The sequence below is a fragment of the Colias philodice genome, chromosome 24, assembly GCF_061535455.1.
Source record: "Colias philodice isolate Cphi_HAF_F1 chromosome 24, ilColPhil1 Martin Lab GWU primary, whole genome shotgun sequence".
Lineage (NCBI taxonomy): Eukaryota > Metazoa > Arthropoda > Insecta > Lepidoptera > Pieridae > Colias > Colias philodice.
This window is the reverse complement of record NC_143109.1, coordinates 4,660,103-4,686,938: the sequence shown is the minus strand read 5'-3', so window position 1 is coordinate 4,686,938 and position 26,836 is coordinate 4,660,103. Positions and strand designations below refer to the sequence as shown.

Below are 26,836 nucleotides of genomic sequence, written 5' to 3'. Positions count from 1 at the left end.
AATCTGTCTACTAATTGCACGCCTCATAAGCGAAGCGTTGAGGTGGGTACTACGTGGTACTACTGTCACTTCGCGCAAAACATCTGATTTTTCAATCTTAAAATGTCTTTATGTATCATCCATTGCACTTGTAAGATAATACATACACACACATATTAAGAAAAAACACTATTTTTAACGTTCATGATATTTTTGATGTCATTTTTGTTATTTAAACTAGTTAAAAAACAGTTTAAAAAAGTTCTGTCTTGGACGTCCGTGTGTCTGTATGTGCGGATCCTTTTTCTTGTTAACACGATAGCGACCGAAATACTACTAATCGAGTCTTTTTTTTTCTCTTACGCTTGAGTATGCTCAGGAATAGAACTCTTTCATTTTTCAGGGTCTGATTCGATGTGGTTTAATTGTTATTAAATAAACAAAAATAATAATTAATAAATATTTATTAAAAAAAAATTATGAGGCGTGCACTTTGCGATTTTCCAAATTATTTTATAGCTACTACATTTTGTTCTAAAGAGGAGAAAAAATAAAGAATATTTGTTGACACTCGTATCTATATTTATCGATTTATTATTATTTAATCATTGTAGTGTTGTGCCAAAATTCTCGTTTTGTAATATTTAAACTAAATAATTGTAGCCTTGTACACAGTAAAAAATATTATGCTACTTAATTAAAATGAAAGGAAAAAATAGCTCTAAAAAAACATTAATTAAATATCAATCTTGTTTACGGAAAAAGCGAAACGCGTTACGATAATGAAATGTCAACTAATAAGACCAAAAATCAGCTGACGCGAGTTTGTGACCTTGGACTTTCGATAGTCTGTGGCTCAATTTATGCTTCTGTTTGTGTAATGCACTATGGTTTAATCTGTCTGTTAACAAAACGACGATTAGCGATGCTTTAGTAAGAGTTTAGTCTAGATTCATTTTAAATGTTTAATGGAGTTTTTAGCCTGTGGTCGAATAAAAAAGATGTTGGCAGCGTGTTATTGCTGTAATGGGGAAATTGTCTAGATCTAGAATTAAAGTGACTTTCACATAATGTGTTGTGTTTATATGTTCAGTCTGACCATTCCAAGTGTTAAAATATTAGGTTAAAAGATATAATTGTTTTAAACTTTCATGTTCTTATGTTATGTAGTGAAAAAGAAATGTTTAATTTGTAATTAAGGGAGTTAGTAAAGGTTAATTCGTTTTATAATATCCATACTAAAACTGGTTAGTGACGCGAGACGCCATTTAATTTCGATTTTATTATGTTTATATGTTACTTAATTAGCCATTATTATATAATGAGGTAGTTTGGATGAACCCGGATATTGAGTTTACACTTTAAATTTTATGTTGGTGATAACAGAATTATACACGTAATTATTACAAACTAATTAATACAGGGAAATCAACACAAGTAACTTATTATACAGTCCAGTTATAGATCCATTTTTGTAATTGTTCTGTAAAAAATGTAATTATTACTTATAATATACAAATTGACTCGTGTTAGATAATATATCCATTATTTAAGTGTATAAAATTGTATCATTAATGTAAATTTCTAATCGCAACAACGCAATTTAATCTACTCAATTTACACATAAAAGCCCAAACGTGATAGGTCTCCGGCCAGGTGCAAAAGGTTCACATTCTAATCCTTTAATACACAAATCTGACACTGGCCAGACACTCGATACAACTATCAAGAAGTGGTGTCGTGTGAATGACATTGAAACCGTATATAGCTAAGAAATATTACACTGCCAATCCTCTGATACCTCTCGAAACGGTACAATCGAATTTAATACTCGATTTAATTGAGGAACATTCCAGAAGCTTGGTAAATTGCGTTTTTGTGTACTCAGGGTCCTTATTTTAAGGAAAACATTGATTAATTCAAGTTTTTCTGGTAACGTTTTAATGAAGATATTCTGTTGTCAAGGGCTTGTTTATCGGTTTGGATAGCGATGATTTTGTTTGTGTTGGTGATTTTGGGTTTGTTTCCTCTTTGTAATTGTGTTTACTTTGTACATACATCATTTGCAAATTGATTATGAAAAGAGTGTCCCGTAATTTATTCCTTTTCTCTGTGTTGACGATGTATGTACATGAACAAAGTCTATTTATGTAATTTTGTCACGATGTCTATCATATTGATGATTAATAAAGCTTCTTTTAAGTGGTTCATTAAAAATTCACATTATGTTCAACTGTGGTTTTCCATATTTTATGATAGCAGTGACATCATGGTTTTTCATTGTGTGAATATTGTCTTTTTCAAGAGTAATATTGCTATTTGCATGTCATCATGTTGTGTCTTGTTTTTTTAAATGAAACAAAATACAAGTATTCAAAATTTGTTAGAAATGTTTTGTTCATTTGGTTTTATTCGAAAGATTTTCACTTTTAATCAACCAATTGTTGTCCATTTTAACTTCAATGAACTGTTCGATTTCTATAGTTTCTAATAATCCACATGAGACATAAAATCAGGTTACAATATTTACATCTATCACGTACGCATTGTTATTCAAATTGTGTATGACTTGCAGAAATTATGGTCTTCTAAGAGCTATTATAATTGCTCACGCTTTTCCTTTCTTTTGTATAGTCTTTCATTTTAATATCTTTGTTAGTATAATCGTTTCACAATTAAGTTTATAGGATAGTTTTGTTGTCCGTTGATATCGAGTGAATGTCTTCAAGGTTGAATACTTTATGTCCCACTGTTTGTTTTACTTGTAATCGTAATTGTATAGTCAGTTTCGTGCCATAAGTCGATTAGCATGGTTACGATATCAATAACGTAATTTTCTGTTTGAAGGTCAATGATACAAGAAAAGACGTTAAATTAAGTGAAAGTAATAAATGAAACGTTGACAACACATCATTTACGTGTAATGAACTTGATGTAATAAACGAAGAGATATAAACGATACAAATGATAAAGTGAAATGAGATATTGTTGGTGTTGTAAGTGAAGTGGTCAAAGTGGCGAAGTCGGAGTCTAAAGTAGTGCTAGTGGGTGAGGGTGAGGGCGATGGGTGCTGCGGTGGCATGAGGATCGGTGATCTCGGCGGCGTACTGCTGGAAGCGGCGAAGCTGACCAGGTCTTGGTTCTGTCAGAAGCCAGATTACGGGTAAGAACGTTGTGTTACGTAGATACCTATGTATAAGAAATAACAATCCCGATAAGTATGGGGATGAAGAAAATCAGGAATATATACACTTTGCCTTAGCTCGGGTGTGTTTAAACAACTTATATAGAAAGTTTTTATCTTAATTGAATTTTGAATTGAGAAAACCTTTACGTCGTATCTACTAACAATAATGCTTAGAACAATAAACTAAAAAACAGGATAAACAAATGGAATAAAACATGTATAAAACGATTGAGCACAACAATAAATAGAGATGCTTAATATTTGCAAATTCATATACAGCATTCGATTAGTAAATTGATATACCCTCGGGCCGTAATGTAATAGTTACTTAATTCACCAAGTTTTGATTTGTAGTCCCAAACCGAGTGTGACCTAGTTATACCGTATTTAGGTCTTGATTTGATTTGGGTCTACACTTGAATATATTGTGCTTGCTAAGTTTATTGCGATAATTTAGATTGGATCCAAAATTCAATAACCAAACCAAACCGAGGCATATTTTTGCTTTATGAATGTTGAAATGTGTTTAGTTTACTTCACTTTATTCACTTCACGTTCACTTTATTATCAGCGTTATAATAACTGCAACGTAGAAAGGGCTATATTATAGAATATTTTTTAGTTTCAACTGTAGAGCAAATACAAGAGATTCTGATTGTTACACCGCAGCAACTAAAATATAAAAGAAATACAATATTTTTAATTTGAAATCCAGATTGAAAACGTTAAAAACGAAAACCGCAACCTATTTCGTTAAACCAGGCAATCTCGCCCTCACGAACGTGGGCAGTTTAATAACTATTTTTTCAGAAACTGGGTCATTCCTGCAACGAGGTGCATTCAGCTGTATTAATCAAGTCTGCGACTGAATAGATGGCCGCCCCTCCGCGACAATGGGACATCTCCTTTCATTTGACAAATACACTCGAGACGCGAGGCCCTCACGCTTCTGTATTCACACAATCCAACATTATACTCAACAGCGGGGAACACAAAAATATTCATAAAATGTTAACACAATTTTAAATAAACATCCTCGTTAAAATTTTTCATCTAGCATTTTACCTGATAGTGCTCATCTTTTTTTGTTTATACTTATGAAATCCCGGTGACCTGACCTGCTCGGGAATACGTATTCTCATTTGACCCAGAATTGAACTGTAACGAAGTTCATAAAGAGAAATTTAATTTACAAACGGGAACATATGTACTGTTTCACTTAAGGGTGTTCTACAAGGTTGCGTTCTGGCGCCGCTCCAATAAAGGGGAAGGAATTAATTGGCAAGCTTTATCTCTGAAATTATCTGTGCCATAAAAACTTATTGTGGTATCACTCGCAGTGTATTTGCTCAAGAATGACACGAATGTTTCACGCAATAAGGGTTATATTACGATTTATGCCATTGCAAGGTTAAAGCGAAATCTAATTAGGTATTTGACTCGAACGGCGATTTATGTTTATTTCAGTACGTTTTCTAGCGTCGTTTGCGATTTGCATATGGGCATTATGCTCACATTATACCCAAATGTTTCACAATAGTCCGCGTATCTGTTATATTATGAAAGTAATAATAGTGTGGAAAGTTGGTTATATGTATAATTGCCTTGTGTCTGCATTACAATGGTTTTAAGACAGTTTCGCTTTAAAATTTGGTGTTACCCTTTATTTTATTTTCTTTGTGAGTGAATTAATATCTACTATGTATATTATTGTGAGTGATGCAGTGAAAATTAATATAATGTGCATATAGCTGCAGCGTAGCAGATATGTAGAGTAAATGTTTAAAGTGCACAATTTCAATTTGAAAACTAAATGTATGTTATGAGGTAAATAGTTTAGAAAACTTGTATATATTTTGCTCTTATAATATCGTAGTAGTGTATTTATTTGAATATGCATTTATAAAACAAAACCTCAATAAGAAAAAAAAATGTCTTAATCGTATTTATACTGAAAAGAAAATTCCCATTTTTTGCAAATTAATTTTGCCAAAAAATTTTGCCAAAAATCTGCTGGAATAACGTTTGCGAAGTACACAGTATGGCGTCAAAAAACGAGTACGTACATGTCGGTAGAAAACTAAAAAATATCACGAATGGTAAACCGTACGAGTGTTATCGGAACCGTTCCTCTGCACTTCACATTTGATTTAACTTTGAAACTCCGCACTTCAGAATTCATAGGTGTTCGAAAGTTACTGTGGATTTTGCTAGTTCGGATTTTATTAATATTGGCTTCGGGAACAGTCTAGAATTTCAAGTTATAGAGTATAATGGATTTTGAATGGTTGCATTTAACACCGGATTTGTGAAGCCTGTTTATACTGTAGTCCTTTTCCCCCCGGACCTCGATACGGAATAGACGTGCCTCAGATTATTGCCAGTTTGTTTAAAATATTAAATTAAACATTTTAAGTTAAAAAATCCAAGTGAAAAAATAGGAGTGCATAAGTTGTGAGAAGTTATTCGGGCTATCGTCATTAACCTCCTTCTAGCCTGTGCGCCTGGTACCCGGCCGCCACGGTACGTGTTAAACTCCGCCCAATACCCCGCCCATCTGCTGCCTGCGCGTGCGCCGCCCTTGCCGAAGCGAGCCAATCAAGCCCGCCCCGCTGCTTACTGTCTTACCAGTGGTTAGTGATAATTATCCAATAACTTTCTTTGAATGCTGTGCGCCTGGTATCGTGAGAACTTAGTCGGTGAAGTTAACGTTAGTTTATCTATACTAATTGTTTTTGGTACCGAAAATCGAATTATGCAACGTACACCGCCAAAATCATCGGAGGGCGCTTCAAGCGCTTCATCTGTTCCGAGGTCGAAGCGCCAACGGCCAAGCAACTCACCCATACAATATACCGACAAACAGGATGAAATTTTAGCCATGGTCTCGCAGGTTCTATCAGAGATTGCTGAATTGCGCAAGTCAAATTCTGAAATGAAGACTTCTTTAGAGTTTTTGTCACAGCAGTATGATGAATTGTCCGGTAAAATAAAGACCTTGCAAGAGGAAAAGAAATCGGACCGTACTCATATAAAACTACTTGAAACCAAAATTGAAAGCCTTCAACGGAACGCACGGTTGACTTGCGTGGAAATTCGTAACGTTCCCGCTAGCGATAACGAGAAAAAACCCGACTTGCTTCGCATGGTTCAGAGTTTGAACGACAACTTAGAATTCAAAATTGAATCTAGCCAAATACGTGATGTGTATCGTTCGAAATCTAAAACTGAGAATAAACCCATCACTCTCGAATTCAACAACATAATAATCCGTGATCAATTTCTTATGACAGTAAAAAAATACAACAATAGTAATGTGAACAATAGAATAAACTCGTCCTTACTTGGAATACCTGGACCAAAAACTCAGGTATATATTTCGGAAAGTCTGATCCCCCAAACTAAACGATTATACATGAAAACCAAAGAAATGGCTAAACAGATTCACTTCAAGTACTGCTGGACTTCACACGGAAATATTTATTTAAGAAAAAATGATGGATGTCCTCTTATCCGCATAAACACCGACGAAGACTTGGTTAAATTTAAAGCCGATTGACTATATTCTTATATAAACTTTTTAATTCTACTGCAACTATCTATATTAAAACCTAAAATTATGCCACAACCTCGTTACTTTAGAAATATATTTTTAATGATTGTATTTGCATTATTAATATTGTATAACGTATCTTCATTTTTATTATTTAGCATTAACTATATGAAATGTATAATTATGTCTAGTAAATATTTTATGTTATTTGAAATTATTAATGTACTAATTTTAATATTAAGTATTTTGTATAATCTTTCTAAAAATGCCATTTTATATACACATAACACGTTACACTTTACAATTATAATTCACATCAATTTAACAACATATTCACAAAATATACAGGTGCGTGGTTTGTTCTCATTAATTAAAATTATTATAATGAACTATCACACAGTGATTTTTTATACTTTTTATCTATTTAATCATGCAGATCTTGTCATCATGTCTTTATTTTTAATTTATATAATGCGTAACACTATATTTTTTATTGCAAACTATAGGAATTACGTCCTGAATGAGTGGTCTTCTGATTTGGTTTCTTTGAATGTACAATATATTATTATAATACGTCTTAATAACAGATCCAACATATTTTATTTGAACAAATCTAATGGCTAGTACTCACATAATTGATTTAAATTGTGATCTAGATAATTATCATGTCTCTAAAGCCCAAGTTTGCAATACTGAACAACTTGTTGATATTATAGACAAACATAAATGCAAATTCACTGTCCTATCTCAGAATATTCGCAGTATCTCAAGAAACCTTCCTCAACTGGAGATATTTTTAAAGCAGATAATTGTTGATATGGACGTAATTATACTTACAGAGTGTTGGCTGAAACATCTCGCTAGCGTGCCATCATTACCTGGATACAACTCTTATGCCACTCAAAATTGTAAATCGCAAAACGAGGGAGTAGTTGTATACTTACGAAATTCAATAACCGGAAGCTCTGTAGCGGAGAAGATCTTACTTGATGCAAATACTATTCTTATACAAATAAACTCCTGCACTGTAATAATTGCTATATACAGGTCTCCGGCTTGTCGAAGTATTGACAGATTCTTGGAGTCACTAAGTAATCTACTGGTAACGCTTACCTCTTTTAAGAATGTCATACTCATAGGCGATATAAATATTAACATAGCCAATGGGAGCACTGATGCGAGAAAAGATGACTACTTGAATACTATGTCAATGTATGGACTTCTGCCTGCTCATAGGCTACCAACACGTGGCACCAGCTCACTTGATCATGTTATTTTGAAATCTTACCTCCCATGTAATACCATAGTTGTCAATTCTTCAGTCACTGATCATTCTGCTGTTATTCTTTGTGTAGAAAATATAAAAATAAAAAAGAGTAATTCGAAGAAGTTAATGAAAATTAATTATGACAATATCTCGAATGAAATAAAAAACAAAAATTTTCATGATATGCTTCGATTATCAGATGCAAATTTGGCTGCTGATGCTCTTATTCAATATATACAAAATTTAATTCAAGGCAATGTTATATACAAAATGATTTCAAGAAATTATGTTGCCCGGAAACCGTGGATAACACCGGGTCTATTGAGATGCATAAGAAACAGAGACAGGATGCACTTGAAACTGAAACAACATCCCAACAATCAAACTCTACGAATTACTTACTCTCGATATCGAAATTTTTGTACTAATATTTTAAGAAAAGTTAAACATACATATGAAAGATCTGAACTCAACAAATGTAAGAAAAACGATAAACATACCTGGAATCTCATAAAAAAATTTACAAATATGACTCAATCTGAATGTGACAATCGGGAATTAATTAAAAACCAATCTCTAGATGATGTAAATAAATATTTTGCCCATATAGGTAAAGACATGGCTGAAAAGTTAATAAAAAATTCCGTGACGAATGTGACTGTAACTCATAATTTTAATAATCAACCCTGTGAATCTATGGGTCTAAGAGACACGGATATTTATGAAATGACAGATATTTTTAATAGCCTTAAAAGTAATGCTGCTGGTTATGATAATATACCTTCGAATGTATTTAAACTAAATAAAGAGTACCTTGCCCCCGTAATGGTTCATATTTGTAATCTTTCATTGAGAAGTGGAGTATTTCCGGACGCTTTCAAAATTGCTTTGATTCATCCCATTCATAAATCAGGAGATCTTGATCGAGTTGGTAATTATCGGCCAATATCTATTTTGCCTATTATGTCTAAAATCTTAGAGAAAATAATTAACTCAAGACTATCCGAGTTCTTACATAAAACCAATTTCTTTTCATCACATCAATACGGTTTCCTGAGAGGTAAATCTACCAAAGATGCTGTATCTAACTTGACAAATCATATAATTGGGAATCTCGACCGAAAAAGAAATTGCATTGGTATTTTCTTGGACCTGGCAAAAGCCTTCGATACGGTTTCAATACCTATACTCTTAAGGAAACTGGAGCAAGCTGGTGTTCGAGGGCTACCACTGCAATTACTGAGATGCTATCTCACAGGACGTAAACAGGTAGTCAAGATTGGAAGTCAGATAAGTTCCATGCATACTGTGAATTATGGAGTGCCGCAGGGAAGTGTGCTCGGTCCGACGTTATTCCTTGTATACATAAATGAACTTTGCAATCTGAAACTATCTAATGGTCATGTTGTAACATTTGCTGATGACACGGCCATTGTGTTTAGCGGGAATGACTGGTATAGCACAAAAAGATCTGCAGAGGCTGGACTAGCAAAAGTTATGTCATGGTTAAGTGAAAACATATTGACTATCAATCTAGAAAAAACCAAATACTTAACCTTCTCACTGTATAAGTGTTCGCAGCCGAGAGAACTTGAAATAACAGCACATATGTGTGATACATTTAACTATATCCAAAATAACCATTCGTGCCAGTGTAGAAAATTAGAAAGTGCTTCAGCCATAAAATACCTAGGTGTGCACTTGGATAACCAATTAACATGGAAGCATCATATTCAAACTCTGGCTTCACGCACTCGGAAACTTATGGTAATATTTAGGAAGCTTCGAGAAATCGCTGACATTGAGATCTTAAAAAAAGTATATTTTGCCATTTGCCAATCAGTATTGGGCTATTGTATTCAGGTGTGGGGCGGAGCTGCAAAAACTCACATGCTCAAAATTGAAAGAGCGCAACGAGCCGTTCTCAAAGTGATGATGGCTAAGCCAATTTTCTACTCAACTTCAACGCTATACAATGAATGTAAACTTCTCTCTGTCAGAAAACTTTTTATATTAGACTGTATTCTAGACACCCATAACCTATCAGCTCGAAATATAAATCTAACGGAAAAAAGACGCAACTATAAAATCTTCAACTTACCTTTAGTTCATACTGTAGCAGCAAAACGTTGTAAAGCCTATATGGGTCCTTTTCTCTATAACAAAGTTAATAAAATTTTGAATATCCACAACTTGACGTCTTTTAGCCTTAAATATAAAATCACAAACATGCTACTCACCTTATCATATGTGGAAACTGAAGAATTTATAAAATGAACAGATGATTATATTGTGTAAATTGAAATTTAATGTATTTAAGAGATAATCTATATAAAGCCCTCATTTCACGCATACTTATCCATTTAAACTCACGCACAATCTTATACCTATAAACTCAACCACACGCATAAACACACACACACACACACACACACACTAACACACACACACACACACAAACTTTAACACACGTTATAATGCTGGCACTATGTCTTAAAGAGAGGAAAGCGTCGATCGACTATAGCACAGGTCTAGTACCTAGTTTAGTCGATCGTCGTGTCTTTAATTTATTGTGTAACTATTTTATAATGTGTGTATTAATAAACGTTTTTCATTTCATTTCATTTCATTTCATTTTTCATTTCAGTTACATCATCGTATGTGGCACATGGTGTCTGTAGCTTTGATCAGACTTCACGTATGTTTGTTATGTTTGAATTGATGTTTGTATATAAACGAGTCGAGGTCAAATCAGTATGACTTGGAGATGTCTGGTCTAATCAATTTGTACTAGGATCGTTCGATAGTTTAAAGATCTCATTCCAACGACGCGGACGCATGTTCACTCCCCTGTGTTTGTTTACATATATTACAATTAAACGTACATTTGGCAAATCTGCATTATAATAGAAATATATCGAAATATGTATAATCGCGAACATGGAAGATCCTCTTTTAAATACGTGTAAAAACGAGCTTCTTCTATTTATATATAGGTATTTTTTTTCTACCTTTACGTCAACGCTTGAGAAATGTTTGAGTCATTGAGATAATATTACTACGTATGGAGGAGACACCACGAACAAAATCTGTGCGCCATTTTTTTGCTCTAACTAAGTTTTAAAAATTATTATCTAGTTAGGTACTTAACGATGAAAGTTATTACTTTGCACTTTTCCGTATTATTTGTGCAATATCGTAACACACACGAAGGCATGTTTGCGTTTCACTTTAAAACCATTAAAAAATACCGCTCAACATACGTCACATGACGTGAACATAAGTGATGTAGGCGGTGTCGTCTCCATATTAATAATATCTCAATGGTTTGAGTACAGAGATTTTTATCACGCCTCCATAACTTTAAATCCTCTAATAGGATTATTTCTTTTTCCACCTTACACGAGATATGGTTATTCACGGCGAATTTTTCTTCTGTAATATACGAATTAAATTCATATCTGTTATTGTTATATTATGTTTTTTTGCGATTAAGTATCACTAGTATTAATTTCCTTTTCATGTTAAATATTGGATTTTATCTGTCACACAATGGACGTTATTTACTTTCACGTCAAAACAATGTCAATACACAAGTGATGTTAATGCAGATACGGAGAGGTTCAAATTATTGTACCTATCTCTGTTTTCTCGAACTTTCTAAACTGCATCGTGACTATCGCTTAATACTCCTTCGGCGCTTCTTATAAAACCACTATCATTGAAGTCTGAGATTTATGATGCAAATACTTAACAAAATATAATATCTAGTATAGTTAGTCTTCGTTCCATTTTTCAGATCCTATTCAGATTATCTCTTGAAGCATTAGCAATAAATCAATAAGAATTAGCGTCTTAAAATTTTCTTGCTTCAAATTTTGTAATGAAATTTACGCCATAAAAGTTAAGAAATTATTAAGATAAGAGATAAAGTTGACCAATATTGCTCAAGTCAGTTCCTCTTTACGACACGACACCATAATATATTTTGAGTCTTTTTCTCTCAATTGTCTCCACCTACAATTGTACGAACATCGTAAAGTTAGGAGTTATGACCTTGTTTGTGACATTTACGTATGGAATTTACAATCGGTGTATTTCCTAGGTATTAGTTATTGCAGTTTTCTGGCCGATCGCCAAGTACCTAGAGATATGTCTCAAAACATCACGAATAAACTGGTTTTTATGGAACTAATACTATAAAAGGAATAGAAAAGCTTTTACACGGACGATAAAATAAGTTATGGCATTCTTCGTTTTAATTTACTTGTTTTAGGGTAGTGATTTATGGCGTCGTTATGTTGATCGGAGAGTAATGTGCGACATTTATTTGGGAGACTTTATTTCAAGAATATAATTAAAGAAACGGGAAACAAAGTGGGGAATATTCTGTGGGAATATTCTTGTTGAGATTTCGTTAACGTGAAAGATCGTTCTCGGTTTGCATCAAGCATTTAATACTTATCTTGAAACGAAAATAACATACTTTGTTGGTGCATCTTAAGATGGTATATCTCAAAACATCTACAGATAAGATCAAATGTTGATGAATAATGTTATGCTTGAATCATGCTGATAAGCTTTATTTTTACTCGTTGAATCGTTTAATTTTAGCTCTGATCAATGTTTTGACTCTTCTATAAATAAAAGTCTTTCTCGGTATAAATACATTTACAAAAGAAGACCTTTGCCATAATCAACATATTTAAAATAGGCTTTATTTAAGTCAATATAATATAGTCGTAGACGAAGACTTTAGCATTTGCAAAGTATATCATAGCCCAGTTTTTCAGTGTCTAGTGGTTAGTTATTGATGTGTGAAATGAAGTCATAACTGTTTCCAGCAATTTTATAGTACTGAGTTTTGTTATAGTATTGGGTATTAATTATTCATGGTTTGGCGTAAACAACGGAAAAGTTACTGTAAAATTTGTACGCTCCACTGGTCCAGGTGTATGAGATGTAGATCATTATAATGTCCAGTTATATGGTCTAGTGTATGCATGTATGCATGCACATAGATTGATTATAGCCTAGATTATTTTGTAACTGCACGTGTCTGTGTTGTTCATGAATTATATTGTCTTCAATATTTTCTTCTACTACATGAACTGATTAGAGTGCGTTCCTTTTGGTAGAATAACCAAAATTTATTGTGGAATAACAAATCTGCAAGTGGCAAGTACGTATTTCCTTTTCTATATTCCTTCCTATTTACATTATAATATTAGTGCAAAGTGAAAGAACATAACATTTTTCTTTCTACATATTATTATTCGTAGGTATTTATTACCGTAAAAGGTATGACATATTTTTGGACCATTTCATTAAATGAAGGTGCTCTCATTTCAACCCGCATGTTTTGTGTGTCAGCGTGTGTTTTTATTTTTATTTTTACGCATGGGTTGGTATTATTGATAGGGATTTTTCCTATTGCTAAAATGCTAACCCAAGCAAAGACATATTGCACTTTAATAATTGAGCATTATGAAATAATTCCTCAATATACACTTCCTAGTCTTTTCAACATAAATATATCTTACTCAGAATTCACGTATAAACAGAATTACATTCTCAAATCGCATAGATTTCAGCATTGCATTGAACTGAATACTTTAATACTGTGTATTTTTCCCTCCTTATCCGAGGGTCCGTGAGAGCGTCCCAGATGTCTTCTGCAAATATTGACTCCTATAGTACCTACCTAGTAGATACGTACGTTTGGAAATATCTCGAAATGTTGATAAGATTTGATGAGATATCTCGAGGGCTTCCTGATAGTGACACTGGTTTTTTGTTGTTTTGAATATGGTGCTATAGATTTGTTAACTTTGTTAAGTGTAGGAATTAATTACAGGTGGCAAATGGTAAAACTATGTTATTTCGATTCAAAAGTGCTTCTAGATTCTAGAACAAGTCTAATTGAATAAATGAATGTTTGAGTTTGAGTTTAATGATGTTCGTTGTAGGAATTTTGTGTGGCCTTAAATTTGGAATTTTAGAAGAAGAATGGTAGGACATTATATTATAAACTAGCTGTGCCCGCGACTTCGTCCGCGTGGAATAGTGACTGCATAGTAGTTACTACTTAACACACAATTATTGAGTAAACACGTCTTGAAACACGTACATACAACTATATCATATACAACTAAATTATAAGTACTTACACATTATTATAAAGTTAAGAAATAAAATAAATAATAACACAAAAGAACTGTTAGTAAAATTTATTACTAAACTGAGCTATAAAACTTAGGTACAGAAGAGTTCAAAATTTCCAGGATGTGGTTATTCTCCCGCTCCCATATTCCTTCTACTTTCACAGACTTTCAACTTTTCCCTTTCACCCCTAGTAAATAGCAGAACCGATTTTGATCTAAACCATGTCTAATCATACCTATATATTATGTACATGTCATATCCTTTCGTTTGGTACTCCATTTGGATTATTTATCCCCACTATCACCCCTAAGGTGCCCTATATGTAATAAACAGATTAACCAATTTTGATACAACATGACTAATTGTAATTCACACGTCATTTGATATGCCGCTTGATTATATTATTATTTGACCACATTCGATTATTCATTCCCACTTTTACCGCTATAAATCAATAAATGGATGAACCGATTTTGATTATATATGCCTCATCATACTTCTCACGTCAGGTCATGCCCTTTCATTTGATATGCCACTTGGGTATATTATTTGACAACTTTTATTCCCACTTTTATACCTATATCCAATAAATGGATGAACCAATTTTGATAAAATATGTCTTATTGTACTTTACACGTCATGTCTTTCATTAGATACGTCACTTGAGTATATTTGATAAAATTCATTTACTTATTCCCACTTTTACCCCTATATCAAATAAATGGATGAACCGATTTTGATAAAATTTGACTAATTGTTTCTGACATGTCGTCTATTTTCATTTGATATATCACTTGGGTATAACCTACATTAACAACCTACATTAACAACTAACATTCGTTTTTTTCATTCCCACTTACCCCTATATAATATAATAAACAACTAATGTAACAAAAAAACGCATCTAATTCGTATTACCCGTTAGCGAGCTACGGTGGCACAGACAGACACGCAATACACACATAGCGGTCATAACACCCCTCTTTTTGCGTCGGGGGTTAAAAATATAATACCTACGACATAATTTCAAAGACCTTTTATATAGAAAATTTACCTAGAAGTAACCATAATGCTATTTGTGCAGGTTTTAGACTTATGAGCAAAAATCTAAATAAAGGTCCTTTGACCCCCCCTACTACGCCCTCAGCATAACCACCCCCCCACGCTTGGGGACTTTCGATATGATCATCTGGACATATCAAGGAATAACTTTAGCGTATAATTTACGTAATAAAGTAATTCATGTATAGAATGCCTTAGCAAATGTTCGCTGTGATTACTTAAATGGTCATAACTTTTTTATTTATGAACCGATTGACATGAAATAAACACTAAATGTTAAATGAAGCTTACCACAATATATTAGTGAAAACCGCATCTAAATCGGATAAGCCGTTTCTGAGATTAGCGTGTTCAAACATACAGACAAACAGACAAACAGACAAACAGACAAACAGACAAACCGACAAACAGACAAAAATTTTTTTAACAACAGTTTTGGGTTTGGGATCGATTTAGTAATAACCCCTGCTAATTTTTTTTTACATATTTTCATTGTACAGACACCACTTTTCTAGAATTTTATTATATGTATTGATTGATGATAATGTTAGATTAGATTAGATTTAATAAGAATACAATTTGATAGGAAATTTTTTTTTTATACTTTCGCAGAAAAAGAATGAAATAAAATTGTTGAATTTATACGCCATTTACTATCAAATATAACTAAAGTGAATATTTCAAATGAAATGAAAATAATAAATTTTTCCAGCTTTCATGCGACGTTTAATAAATCCGAATTTTATTGGGCTATTTTTCAAAAGCTAGCGCTGTATTTAGTTGAGTAAATAAAATGGTGACTATGAAGTTTGAGCTAGTTATTTTTTACAAAGGGCTTAATAGAAATACTGGCACTTTATTCGATAATAGTAGGATGTTCTTCCGCTGTGAAGTGAATTGTATTTTTAAATAAATGAAAGTTTTTTCTTATTCGCAGGACTTTTTTTGTAAACTACGTAAATATATCTAAGTGATAAGAGCGTCTTGACTGTGTCTATAGTAATTATTTACTTATAACTATAGATAATATTTTTGCCTTTATGCCAACCCAATATTAATTAATATAAACTTTATATATACTTATTGGAATGTAAATCACAAGCAATAATTTATTAAAATACCCTTAATCGTTTTAAAATTCCCAACAACGTTTTGCTTGTTTTCGAATTAAGCAAATAAGCCTTATTTAATAGAGCATTAAGTAATTAGCTTACGAATTAGTAGCGTCGCCGTCTGAATTAATTCGACGACCTTTGACGATAAAACAAACAAAATTATTGTAATGTTAATTATATTTATTGTTTATAAGGATTGAATAATTAAGTTGATTTATTTTACATCTTTAATGTTAGGCTCCATTCAAGGTTATTTCTATTGTATATTTTCTACTGCATTAAGATTTATATAGATTATCATGTTTATGATATAATTTTATCAATTATTTACGCAATTGTGGAATGTCATTTTAATTCATGTTTTTCAATTAATTGTTATCGGTTATCGGCACTAGAAATTGAATTAGAGGATTAGTTTTGTGATAATTTTTTTTTTAATTATGATTACAAACATTAGTGTCTTCAATAATATTCAAAGAATGTAACGTGTATTATGTGTTACGTTAATTTAAAAATATAAACTTCATTGATAATTAATTCACCTTTAGTTTAAAAACCGTCTAAAATAGGATGTACGAACACGACAATTTTTTATGAAATATAATTTCTTCAAAATAATAATATGAACTAAAGTTTAATTTTATATCCTTGTCTTTGACCTCCCGATCATTTGACATTTCAATGTTATTACGCCGTGACATTATATTTTCTGTCATTTATCATGTAACTTTTGGACGTATTTAAATTGTTCTTTTTTATGGTCCAATGGACCAAGGTTCCATCAATTTGATCCTTTTAGACGATATTTTATTCAATGTGCAATAGACCCGAAACGCGATCAACCAAGAAGATGCCTAGAAAGATTTCTAATGTATCTAGTTTTGTATTAAATCAAATGATTAGTTTATTCAGACGATTGGTTATAGCTAACACGGTATAAAAGTACCTATGTAGGAAACAAAAGATTTCTAGTGTTGTATAGTCTTCATAGAGCTATACAATTCTCTTGTTCCCTCTGTAAGTTTAAGAGTCTTCTAAAAGCACATCTTGTAATTTTTAATACTATGAACATTTCTTTGTTTTAAATGATACTAGAACGGTCATGTTTAGATGGGGTGGAACGAACTCTGTGATTATGAAAAGAACGTTTATTAGCAACTTTTCATATTTTACTACGTTGCCGTCTCTTGAACTAGATGTGATTGTTATTTGTTTCTCAGAAGACATTACCTAAAATGGTCATACATAATTTATTATGTACTGAAAAAATACAATTCTTTATTACTCATAATTAATCGATAAAAAGTATTTATTACAACATGATTTCGGTCTCAAACTTATTCTTCTCTTTAAGATTTTAATTACATGATTTCGTATTCTTATTACACTCATTAACCGTGATGTTCTATTGTTGCAGCTTCTCTCAAAAAGTCGATGAGGAGGAGAACAGCAGCGGCGTGACGCTGCACCCACCAGACGGGTTCTACTCGCACCAGCACAGCATACACAGCGGCCACCATGGCCACCATGCGGAGCCGGACCGCGGGTACATGGACGGCAACCGGTACGTCACGGCGGTGCATCGCCCCATGCCCGGTGAGTTGGTTTGTGGTCACATCGCTTGTGACGCGCGATGTGCAGACGCAGTTATGATATTTCGACCACCTTTTTCAATAAACACAGCCGTTCTTCTGGCGCAGAACAAACGACACACTTAAATAGAATATTATTTGATTTTCTCACTATTATAACGTATTAGGTGTTATTAGTTTTAGTCAAATTTACCTCATACACAAGTTAAACTAAGAATTTTGAACTTTTACACTTAACACAATGGAATAAAAAAAATTATAAAATTAACATTAAAAATAAGTGAGCATTTTTATGTTTACTAAATGAACAGAAGTTGTTTGCAACTAAATATTTTCTTCAAATAAGTGTGAATAAAAACTTTAACCACACAAGATAAAGCGTGTGGTTATACACATTATAATGTTGCTCACAATTTTATGTCACGTACACGTATCACGTGACTGGCAAGTTAGGAGTAATTAATGGTGTACTGTAATTATGTCGGTGTATGAAGAAAATTGAAAAGCCGCTGGTGGCCTTGTGAACGTGTGAAGCGACAGGAAACAATTTATTTCTAATAAAGGGTAAATTGTTTCGGTGCCAATTTTTGCACACGACTATTAATACAAAAATAGTAATTCATTAAGTTAAGAAAACAGTTTTATTTTTATCTTTCCACACATGGATGAAAAGCGTTTTAATTTTCAATAAAAAAAATCGGCAAAAAAAACCAGCTGTCTGTGAATTCTGTGATGTTAAATGATGATTAATAATTATTAGTAATAACACGCGAGGCCGGGTTAAATATTAGTTTGAATGTAATAAGAATGTACTGCGATTCTACACAGCTACCTAATTGATGTAGTTAGTTGATAACAAATCGCAGCAAGTCAACGACTTTTTATTATTACAATAGCAAAGTGAGGGTAGTTGGGTCGAACGTCGTATAAACAACGTCCGAGCGCCCCTAGGCACGATTCGTACGATTTTTTTTTTTAATAATAATAATCTCTATTACAATTCCAGCCTTAAACCACTCCAACTCGTCATGCTCCTCCGCGTCCAACGCGTCCACCGGTGCGGGGCTCTGCGCGGGCGCAGCGGAGCCGGCGCCGCCGCTGTACATCGCAGCACCGCCAGAGGGGTTCGGCCTCGCTGTGCACACGAACAGGTGGGCATTTTCACAAAAATGTACCCCCTCCTTGAAAAATATATTTTTTTTGATAGTATTATATTTTAAACTTTTTTTGGTCTCTTTAAAACGGAAATTCAATATACTTCAAGAAAACATATAATATGATGGGTTTAAAATGAGAAAACTGTAAAAATAATAGGACACAATGGAAAGTCTCGCAATTTTATATCAGTTGTGTGACTATATTCAGTAGCTGGAAAAACAGTGCAAAATATAAGAATTTTTAGATATTGTTTATTTATTAACTTAAAATCGTTATTTTGTATATTTTAAACACTCACTATTCCCAACTTTTGGATCTAAGCTAATTAAAAAAAACAATAGTATATTCAGTATTGTGACTCTGGTACTTCAACTGTCATTATTATCTTTACATTTAAAATGTTAGATACTTTTTTAGAGAAAAGGCAACAAATATTACACTTATGTATTATTCTCCATTAAAGAGACTGATTTGAAGGGCATTAAATGTAAAATCTACTGAAATATTTAAAAAATTCAGCTCCGTAATATAGGGACAGTCACACAACCGAATACCTAAAAAGGGAAAGGGTGCGTTTACATGGCGAAAAAAAAGTACGCAGGCACACATAATAAATATAATTATAAACTTAACTTAACTTCAAACTAAATTATCACAATCAGTTCGGGCTTAAGCCATCACATTATTATTATTTATCTAAAGGGTAAATTACTATCAAGATTCAAGAATAAGAAGTCTCTTTTATGTTTTATATTGGCACTAATCAAATTAATCAGTCGATAATCAGTCTTCGTGATTCGTTTATTATTAACCTTAAATAATCTCAATCACCATATTTGATAAAAAAAATCTTGTTTCAGTGGACGCTGCAAACACGAAGGTTAATCTGTAAATAAAAAAAAAACCAATGAAAAATATCGTGAAAAAAATTAATTTTTGTTCCATTATTATCTTTCGTTGTTATACAAGGCACATTGTCTAGATTCTTAGTTCTGCTGGCTTATTTTGTTTCTTTTTCTGCATAATGCTTCTTTTTTTTTTCCTCAAAAAAAAATTTTACTTCCTCATGCAAAATGATCAATCAGCTGTTGCGATTTGTATGGGGAAATAATTTTTATTTTTGAAATCTACTTTTTGCCGTAGTTTCCTACTCAGTCAAAAATGTCTTAGAAAAATATTTTTATAGCTCAAGAAAATCGCCATGTAAACATTGCTTTATGTGTTCAGGCATGTTGTGACTTTTCGTTCAGCGTATATGTGACCGCTCAAATAGTCACACAGCGGAAGTCACATTTGATAATCCTCTAGTAATAAAAACGGTTTAAAATATAACCACAACACTTATATTCATCAAAACTTTTGATCAACTTACATATAAAAACATTTAAAACAAAATTAACTAAATACTACAAGATAAATAGATAGAAATAAGCCAAAATATGGTCACATACCTGAATGAAGAATTTGGTCCCTGCGGCTTGCAAACACGCGTGAACTCCTTCTAAGCAGTTTTTTGACCCTGACGGCTTCTAACCTGATAAGTTGCATAGCAGTAGCTATGGTGTTGACAGTAATGCAAAATTAATTGAACCACAGTAATTTTCTTTTTAGAAAATCGGTGACACAACTGAATGTTCCGGGAAGGACAATTTTTTTGATTTTCTTTTTTATTTTTTTATCTTTTATTTTGTTATATAAGGTTATTATATTTTAACTATTATCACAGTAACTGATTATCCTGGACCAAATAAAACCTTAAAAGATGGTACCTTTCTTACAAAAAAGTTAAGAAATAATGTAATAAACGCGTAAGAGTAAGCAGGGGACAGCGTAAAATTACCCATTTTTCGATTGTTATTTATAATTAACTTAACTTTATTTTAGATTTTGTCATAGTTTTTGTTAAAAAAACAAAATATTGTATACGTATAATCACTTTGATAACATATATAAATAATTCTGGCAACTACTTCATTATATAGAATTTAATGAATTCGAGGGACAGTTGAAAATCAGGGGGGTATACATTTTTGTGAAAATGCCCAGGTACGTTCGAGAACGTTCTAGAAGCTTCTGGAACGTTCTAGAATGTTCTAGAAGGTTCTGTGTGAAGAGTTATAGTTGGAGATAGAGATGTAGTTATGTATGGATGTAGTTGAAAGGATAGTGAAAGATTATGATGTTTTAAGTTTGTAGCATATTATTTAACAGGCTATCGGGAAAGGTACGGTCTAGAATTTACTAGAGAATGTTAGAGAATGTAGTATACAAATAGTACTGAATGTTTTAATGTTAATAGAAGTACATTTTTTATAGAGACAATCAAACATTAGGATATAGGAGTACATTTTTATTATTTATAAAATATGAGTGGTTTGCCGAGTGTTTATTTACATTATTTAAGCCATGCGGAATCCAATTATGGATAAAAACACGTGTAAACAATGGGAACAATAAGTGAAAAAGATACAGAAATACACACATATTTGAGTCGAGATAAAAGTTTACAAATGAATTCCTTCCATAGGCGAGGCACAGACGTTGGGATCATTGGCAGTACGGGAATAACGCAAAAAGATACAAGTTTACCCCAAAAAAGGGGAAAACTGACACGAGGGTATGTCCACAGCTCAGGAATGCCTAGCCTTGTGGCCTTAACTATCCTAGACATAATTCCGATCGTAGATCTTACACGCAATTATAAACCAGCAAATTCATTACCTAATGACCCGTTACCATACTGACAAACAATTCGTTTTACTTACGTATTCGATTTTGACATTACTTTAATAAAGTTTTGTCAAAATCTGAACATTCGTAAGGAAAAGGAATCGTTGAAAGTATAGAAACGGGTTCAATTAACTCCTTCTTGTGTTCGTGTCTTTAACCTACGCATGGTTTGTAATAGAATCTGTCACATATCCATTAGAATCTGTGCAAATTAATAGGATCCTTTCTCATTCACTTACAATAAACTGTAACCATGGCATGACTTCTAACATTACTTAACAACTGATAGACACATCGGCTTAATTCAGTAATTCATCGATTATTATAATCTGATTAAAATTCACAGTTATCTATGAAAACTCTTCTTTCGTATTGTAGTTTGGCTACGTATGTAATTATCATACTATGAAAAATACTATAGCTATAAAATTCAACAATCTTGCATAAATTGTACCATAAAATAGGCACTTGGAGTAAGTTTCTACTGATTGCTATCGAAGAATTACATCACTATATTGCAAATAAACAAGCTAAAAACATTTGATCATTATATTAACCATAAAAGGAAAATTATATACGAAGAATTACATAATTTCTTTGCCAATTAAAAGATAAAGAATTTTATTATGTTTACTGCTATAATATAAATTAAAGTCGCTATAAAAATTAAAAAGAAAAGCTAGAAGCCCAAGGCTATTTTATGACTACTATAATATATAATTCAATATATCAAAGCCGCTACTAAACTAAGTAAAAAAACTACCTGATATCTCATGATCCTACCTCATACATATAAACAAATATTCCCCTACATATCACACATCCAAAAAATCTCTTTCCTAAATCATACCAACCATTGCAGCCGTTATGAAATGTCGCAAGATCTACTGGACAAGCAAGTTGAAATCCTAGAGAGACGGTACGGAGGTTTGCGCGCTCGTCGTGCGGCCGTCACCATACAAAGGGCGTTCCGACGTCGGCAACTGCTAAAGAAGTTTAGCGCCATTACTGCTATGGCCAAGGCGGCTGATTCCAATGCAAGGCGGATGCAGGATGGCGAGCATTTGATGGTTAATGGTAAGTTACTATAGAAGTTGGAGGTGTCGTAAAGCCATCCGAACTATTTCATGTATCAAAATGTAACAGCAATATGATTCTATCCATCCACACAAACCTTAGTAAGACTTTTGTGGCAAAATGTAACGGTGGCTCATAACTTGTTTTATGATGGACAATAGTGAAGATAAATTTAATGTTATTTTCACAATTATAAGATGTGTATGATTAAAGAATACGTGCATTGTACACGATTAGATTCTGCTTCATTCAGTTAAAGGTAAAATAACTGAGAAAACTTTTATTATGAAATGTCCAATATAGAACAACAAACTTTGCAATCTTGTTTCACTACACAAGAACAACTTCTATCCTTTTATAGTTTATTAGAACGATATTATCTTAATGACATATATTAAAAGCTAAACTAACTATAAAAATTGTATCCATAAACAGGTAACGACATCTACGCCAACACGATGCTACAAAAGAGTCCGGCTGGATCGGAAAAGATGCTGGCTCTCACCAGACCGATGCGGTCCATGTCGCTTAGAGAGCGCCATGATGTTGATATGGGGTGAGATTTATATTATTTAACATTTTTATCAATAACATGATAGATAATAAAATTTAAAAGAGGGAGGGAAAAGAGGGTAGATATCAAACTAACAATTTTTGTTGTGTGAAGACTTAACAAACCTTTTTTTAATATAATAATATAATGATATGAGTCAATTATAAACTTTAATTAATTTATAAGATGATGTTTACAATTCTAATCATATAAATCGCTCACCAAAACATGAAAAATGTTCAAAATAGTGCGAGAATATTTGTTTAGAAGTAATGTTGTATTCAAAACGAAGATAATTCATTTTTGAAATATTCTATGAAATATTCAAAGAAAATTCAAATGAAATATTTATTCGTTCATTCCTCAAATCTTTTTAAATGAACGAAAAATGTAATTTCCACACACAAAAGCGCCATACAAAGTCAAGTCTTATGCATTATGAAGCTGAGGGTAATGCATTTTAAAGTTAAGATCTAGTTAACAATACAGTTAAGATCTAGTGCATAATGTAGTTCGACTAAATTCATTAGAACTGAAGCTTTATGACCTACTTTAAACTTACTGACGTTAGGTACAATTAATTGTCAATATTATATTCATAAAGAACTAATTGTGTCCTGTTATTCCCGTGGACAAAAACATAGACGCTATCACTTTTTCACTTTTAACACACTTATTAACAGGGGATGATTTAAAAAAAGCCTGCTTTTAATATAGGGCCAACTTTAATTCAAATTTTCATACAAATCGTGATAGAAAACATCATGCAATGTAATTTGCAAAATCAAAAAGATCAACAAACTTAGTCAGCGATATACATATTATGTCCGTCCGTATGTGAAAATAGGAGCAAAATGAACCTCATAAAAGTCTAGAGCAGAATTTATATAGCTAATAATAATTAATAGTATTGTAGTTAATAACAAATTATACATAATTCCAGAAACCAAAACGACGTAGACGCGATGGTGGCCCGCGTCCAACAATCCGCGCACCAAATACACATGATCGCGAGTGAGATACCCCATCACAGGGGGGACGCTGATAGTGGGGTAAGTTACTTTATTATACTTGTTGTAATAGGCAAATATTATAATCTGTATTTTGGTTATTGTATAGTCTGTATGGTATCACTGTAAACTGCAATTGTCTTTGCCCTCCTCCTGTCTCTGTGGTTCGTGGTGTAATGTCGTGTGCGCACAATGTAGTTTGTAATAAAGTATTATAAAAATAAAGATAATTTATCAGCATCCACAAGTTGTGTTTCAATATACAATTATTTCAACAATACTAGCTTTCAAATTAAATAGCGGTAGAACATTGTACGTTCCGATGCGCAGAAAACAATTTTAGTTAAACACACATGTTAATCATTTTAAGGTTATATAACAGCTAACTTCCGAACCGCCATTAAGTTTGAATCGAACTGTTAGCTTTCAACGTCAACAAAGTATACACTGCAACCTGAAAATAAAACGAAATGTATTTATTGCATCAGAAATATAAACATACACGCCAACAATTAAAAAGGCGGCCTTATCGCAAAGTAGTGATCTACCTAAACTAATCCTGCCTTGAGATCCACGCTATCCATTGGTAAAAACAGAGTAGAAATCGGTGCAGTAATACATAGGTTATCGCGAACACAGATAAGTGTTGTAATTTAGGTCAACCAATATGTATTTAATAAGTATCGAGTATGTTAAAATTAAGTATTGCAATTTACTCAATTTTATGTTATTGTTTCAAACGTTTTTTTATCTAATTGCAAAATGTCACATCTCGCATTGTTTATTCTATGAATATAGCAAGCGTCGTGCATTGACCAATCAGAACACGTGACGTCACAAGCTAGCCAATAAATGACGTTCCCGCGTTCCTATCTATTTGGCCAATAGCTAGCTAGTTTTGATAGTGTATATTTTTGCGTGGGAAAAACGATCCATACTTGTCACAACGTTTTTTTTCATAATTACGGTTCTTGACGTATGTGTGTTGATTTGCAATTTATTACTCTGTTGTTTGTTTAATAATTAAATGTCTTCTTTAATTCCACGTATAACCTCATGTTCTACACAGTTATAATGTTCTATTAAAAAGTAAAAGATTAACAGACACTGAGTTTAAAATTAACGGTAGAAATCGGCAATAGCTACAGTTTTGTATAAAACATTAAATTCAATTATAATTATTTAGAGTTCTAATTATCTACAATAAAATACACAATGGCTCTCTCACGTTAAGCTACGCGGATGTTATCTACGAAATTTTCAAATATTTGTACACTTAATTATCGTATCGTACAAAAACCTAATCTTTACATTGCGAAACTGTTTCACACGACATTAGTCCTTATTACATCCGTATAAGGATTAAAATAGCGTGAAGTGTTTGTTTCATTAATTTGCCTATCATGATACAATGTTAAAAATTATCAGTGATTCTTCTAATGTGAAACAGTTCTAACGTCCAGTAAATACTGGTAAATAAAGCTTAAATAAGCTAAATAATGGAACGGTATAAAAGTAAAATGTTGGTGAAGAGATTTGTGAAGAAAAGGCACTTTTGGTTCATGAATCGTGTGATAAGAATACGGTGTTGTGATAATAAGTGTAATTATGATGTATGTAAATTATTTTAGTTTTTTGAATAATAAGTAAAAATAGCAATACATATTAACTTTGTTATTTATAGCAGTGACGTGAGTTTTATTATGTACCTAGTAGATAATGTTAGTCGATGAGAATTTTATATAAATTATTTTGGGGTTTTAATAAAAATAAAATAAATTATGGGATATCTGATATCATTGGTCACATAGACACTAAAGGATTATGAATAAAGTATCCCGGTTTATTTCAGTAAATACACTAAACAATGTAAAACAGATATTAAAATTGATATCTAACTTAACTAAACATATCTTACTGATATATTATGTTTATAATGTAACTAGCTGTGCCGCGCGCTATTTCACCCGCGTGGCTCCGCTCCTGTTGGTCTTAGCGTGATGATATATAGCCTTCCTCGATACATGGGCTATCTAACACCGAAAGAATTTTTCAAATCGGACCAGTAGTTCTTGAGATTAGCGCGTTCAAACAAACAAACTCTTCAGCTTTATAATATTAGTATAGATAATCAGGGATACCAATAAGTAAGACAAAAACAATTCTTAATGCATGTTCTTATTTCTTTACTTTTTATTAAAGAAAAATCATTTGAAAATAATAATAGGGGTAAATAATACGTTTTGAAGGAATTTACTTACAAACCCAACTGACACCAGCATTTTATTTGTACATATTATAGATAAGAAACACTATTGAAATTGTGATAAGCATCTCCTCTCTCCCCTATTTAATTAAAATTAGGTTACTTGAACAATAATGTGATAA

At 32.5% G+C, this 26,836-nt stretch overlaps 1 protein-coding gene and 1 long non-coding RNA gene across 6 annotated transcripts in view; one reads left to right on the top strand and one right to left on the bottom strand.

Moving 5' to 3' along the window:
* Nucleotides 1-26,836, top strand: part of siz (Brefeldin-resistant Arf-GEF family protein schizo) — a 189,516-nt gene that overhangs the window by 150,557 nt on the left and 12,123 nt on the right. For 2 of the 5 annotated variants that reach the window (XM_089710203.1, XM_089710202.1), the window contains exons 2-8: nucleotides 2,827-3,142; nucleotides 17,746-17,924; nucleotides 18,927-19,071; nucleotides 21,606-21,695; nucleotides 22,671-22,885; nucleotides 23,321-23,441; nucleotides 24,382-24,490. In XM_089710203.1, the coding sequence (XP_089566329.1) occupies nucleotides 3,060-3,142; nucleotides 17,746-17,924; nucleotides 18,927-19,071; nucleotides 21,606-21,695; nucleotides 22,671-22,885; nucleotides 23,321-23,441; nucleotides 24,382-24,490 (942 nt within the window). In that variant the 5' untranslated portion in view covers nucleotides 2,827-3,059. Of the gene's footprint in view, nucleotides 1-2,826; nucleotides 3,143-17,745; nucleotides 17,925-18,926; nucleotides 19,072-21,605; nucleotides 21,696-22,670; nucleotides 22,886-23,320; nucleotides 23,442-24,381; nucleotides 24,491-26,836 lie in introns of those variants that run through there. The other 3 variants (XM_089710201.1, XM_089710205.1, XM_089710204.1) reach the window with 3 other exon arrangements.
* Nucleotides 19,681-20,571, bottom strand: LOC149477705 (uncharacterized). The gene is made up of 2 exons (XR_016317550.1): nucleotides 20,530-20,571; nucleotides 19,681-19,964 (listed from the first exon to the last, which is right to left on the bottom strand). It is a non-coding gene; the product is annotated as an uncharacterized LOC149477705 (long non-coding RNA).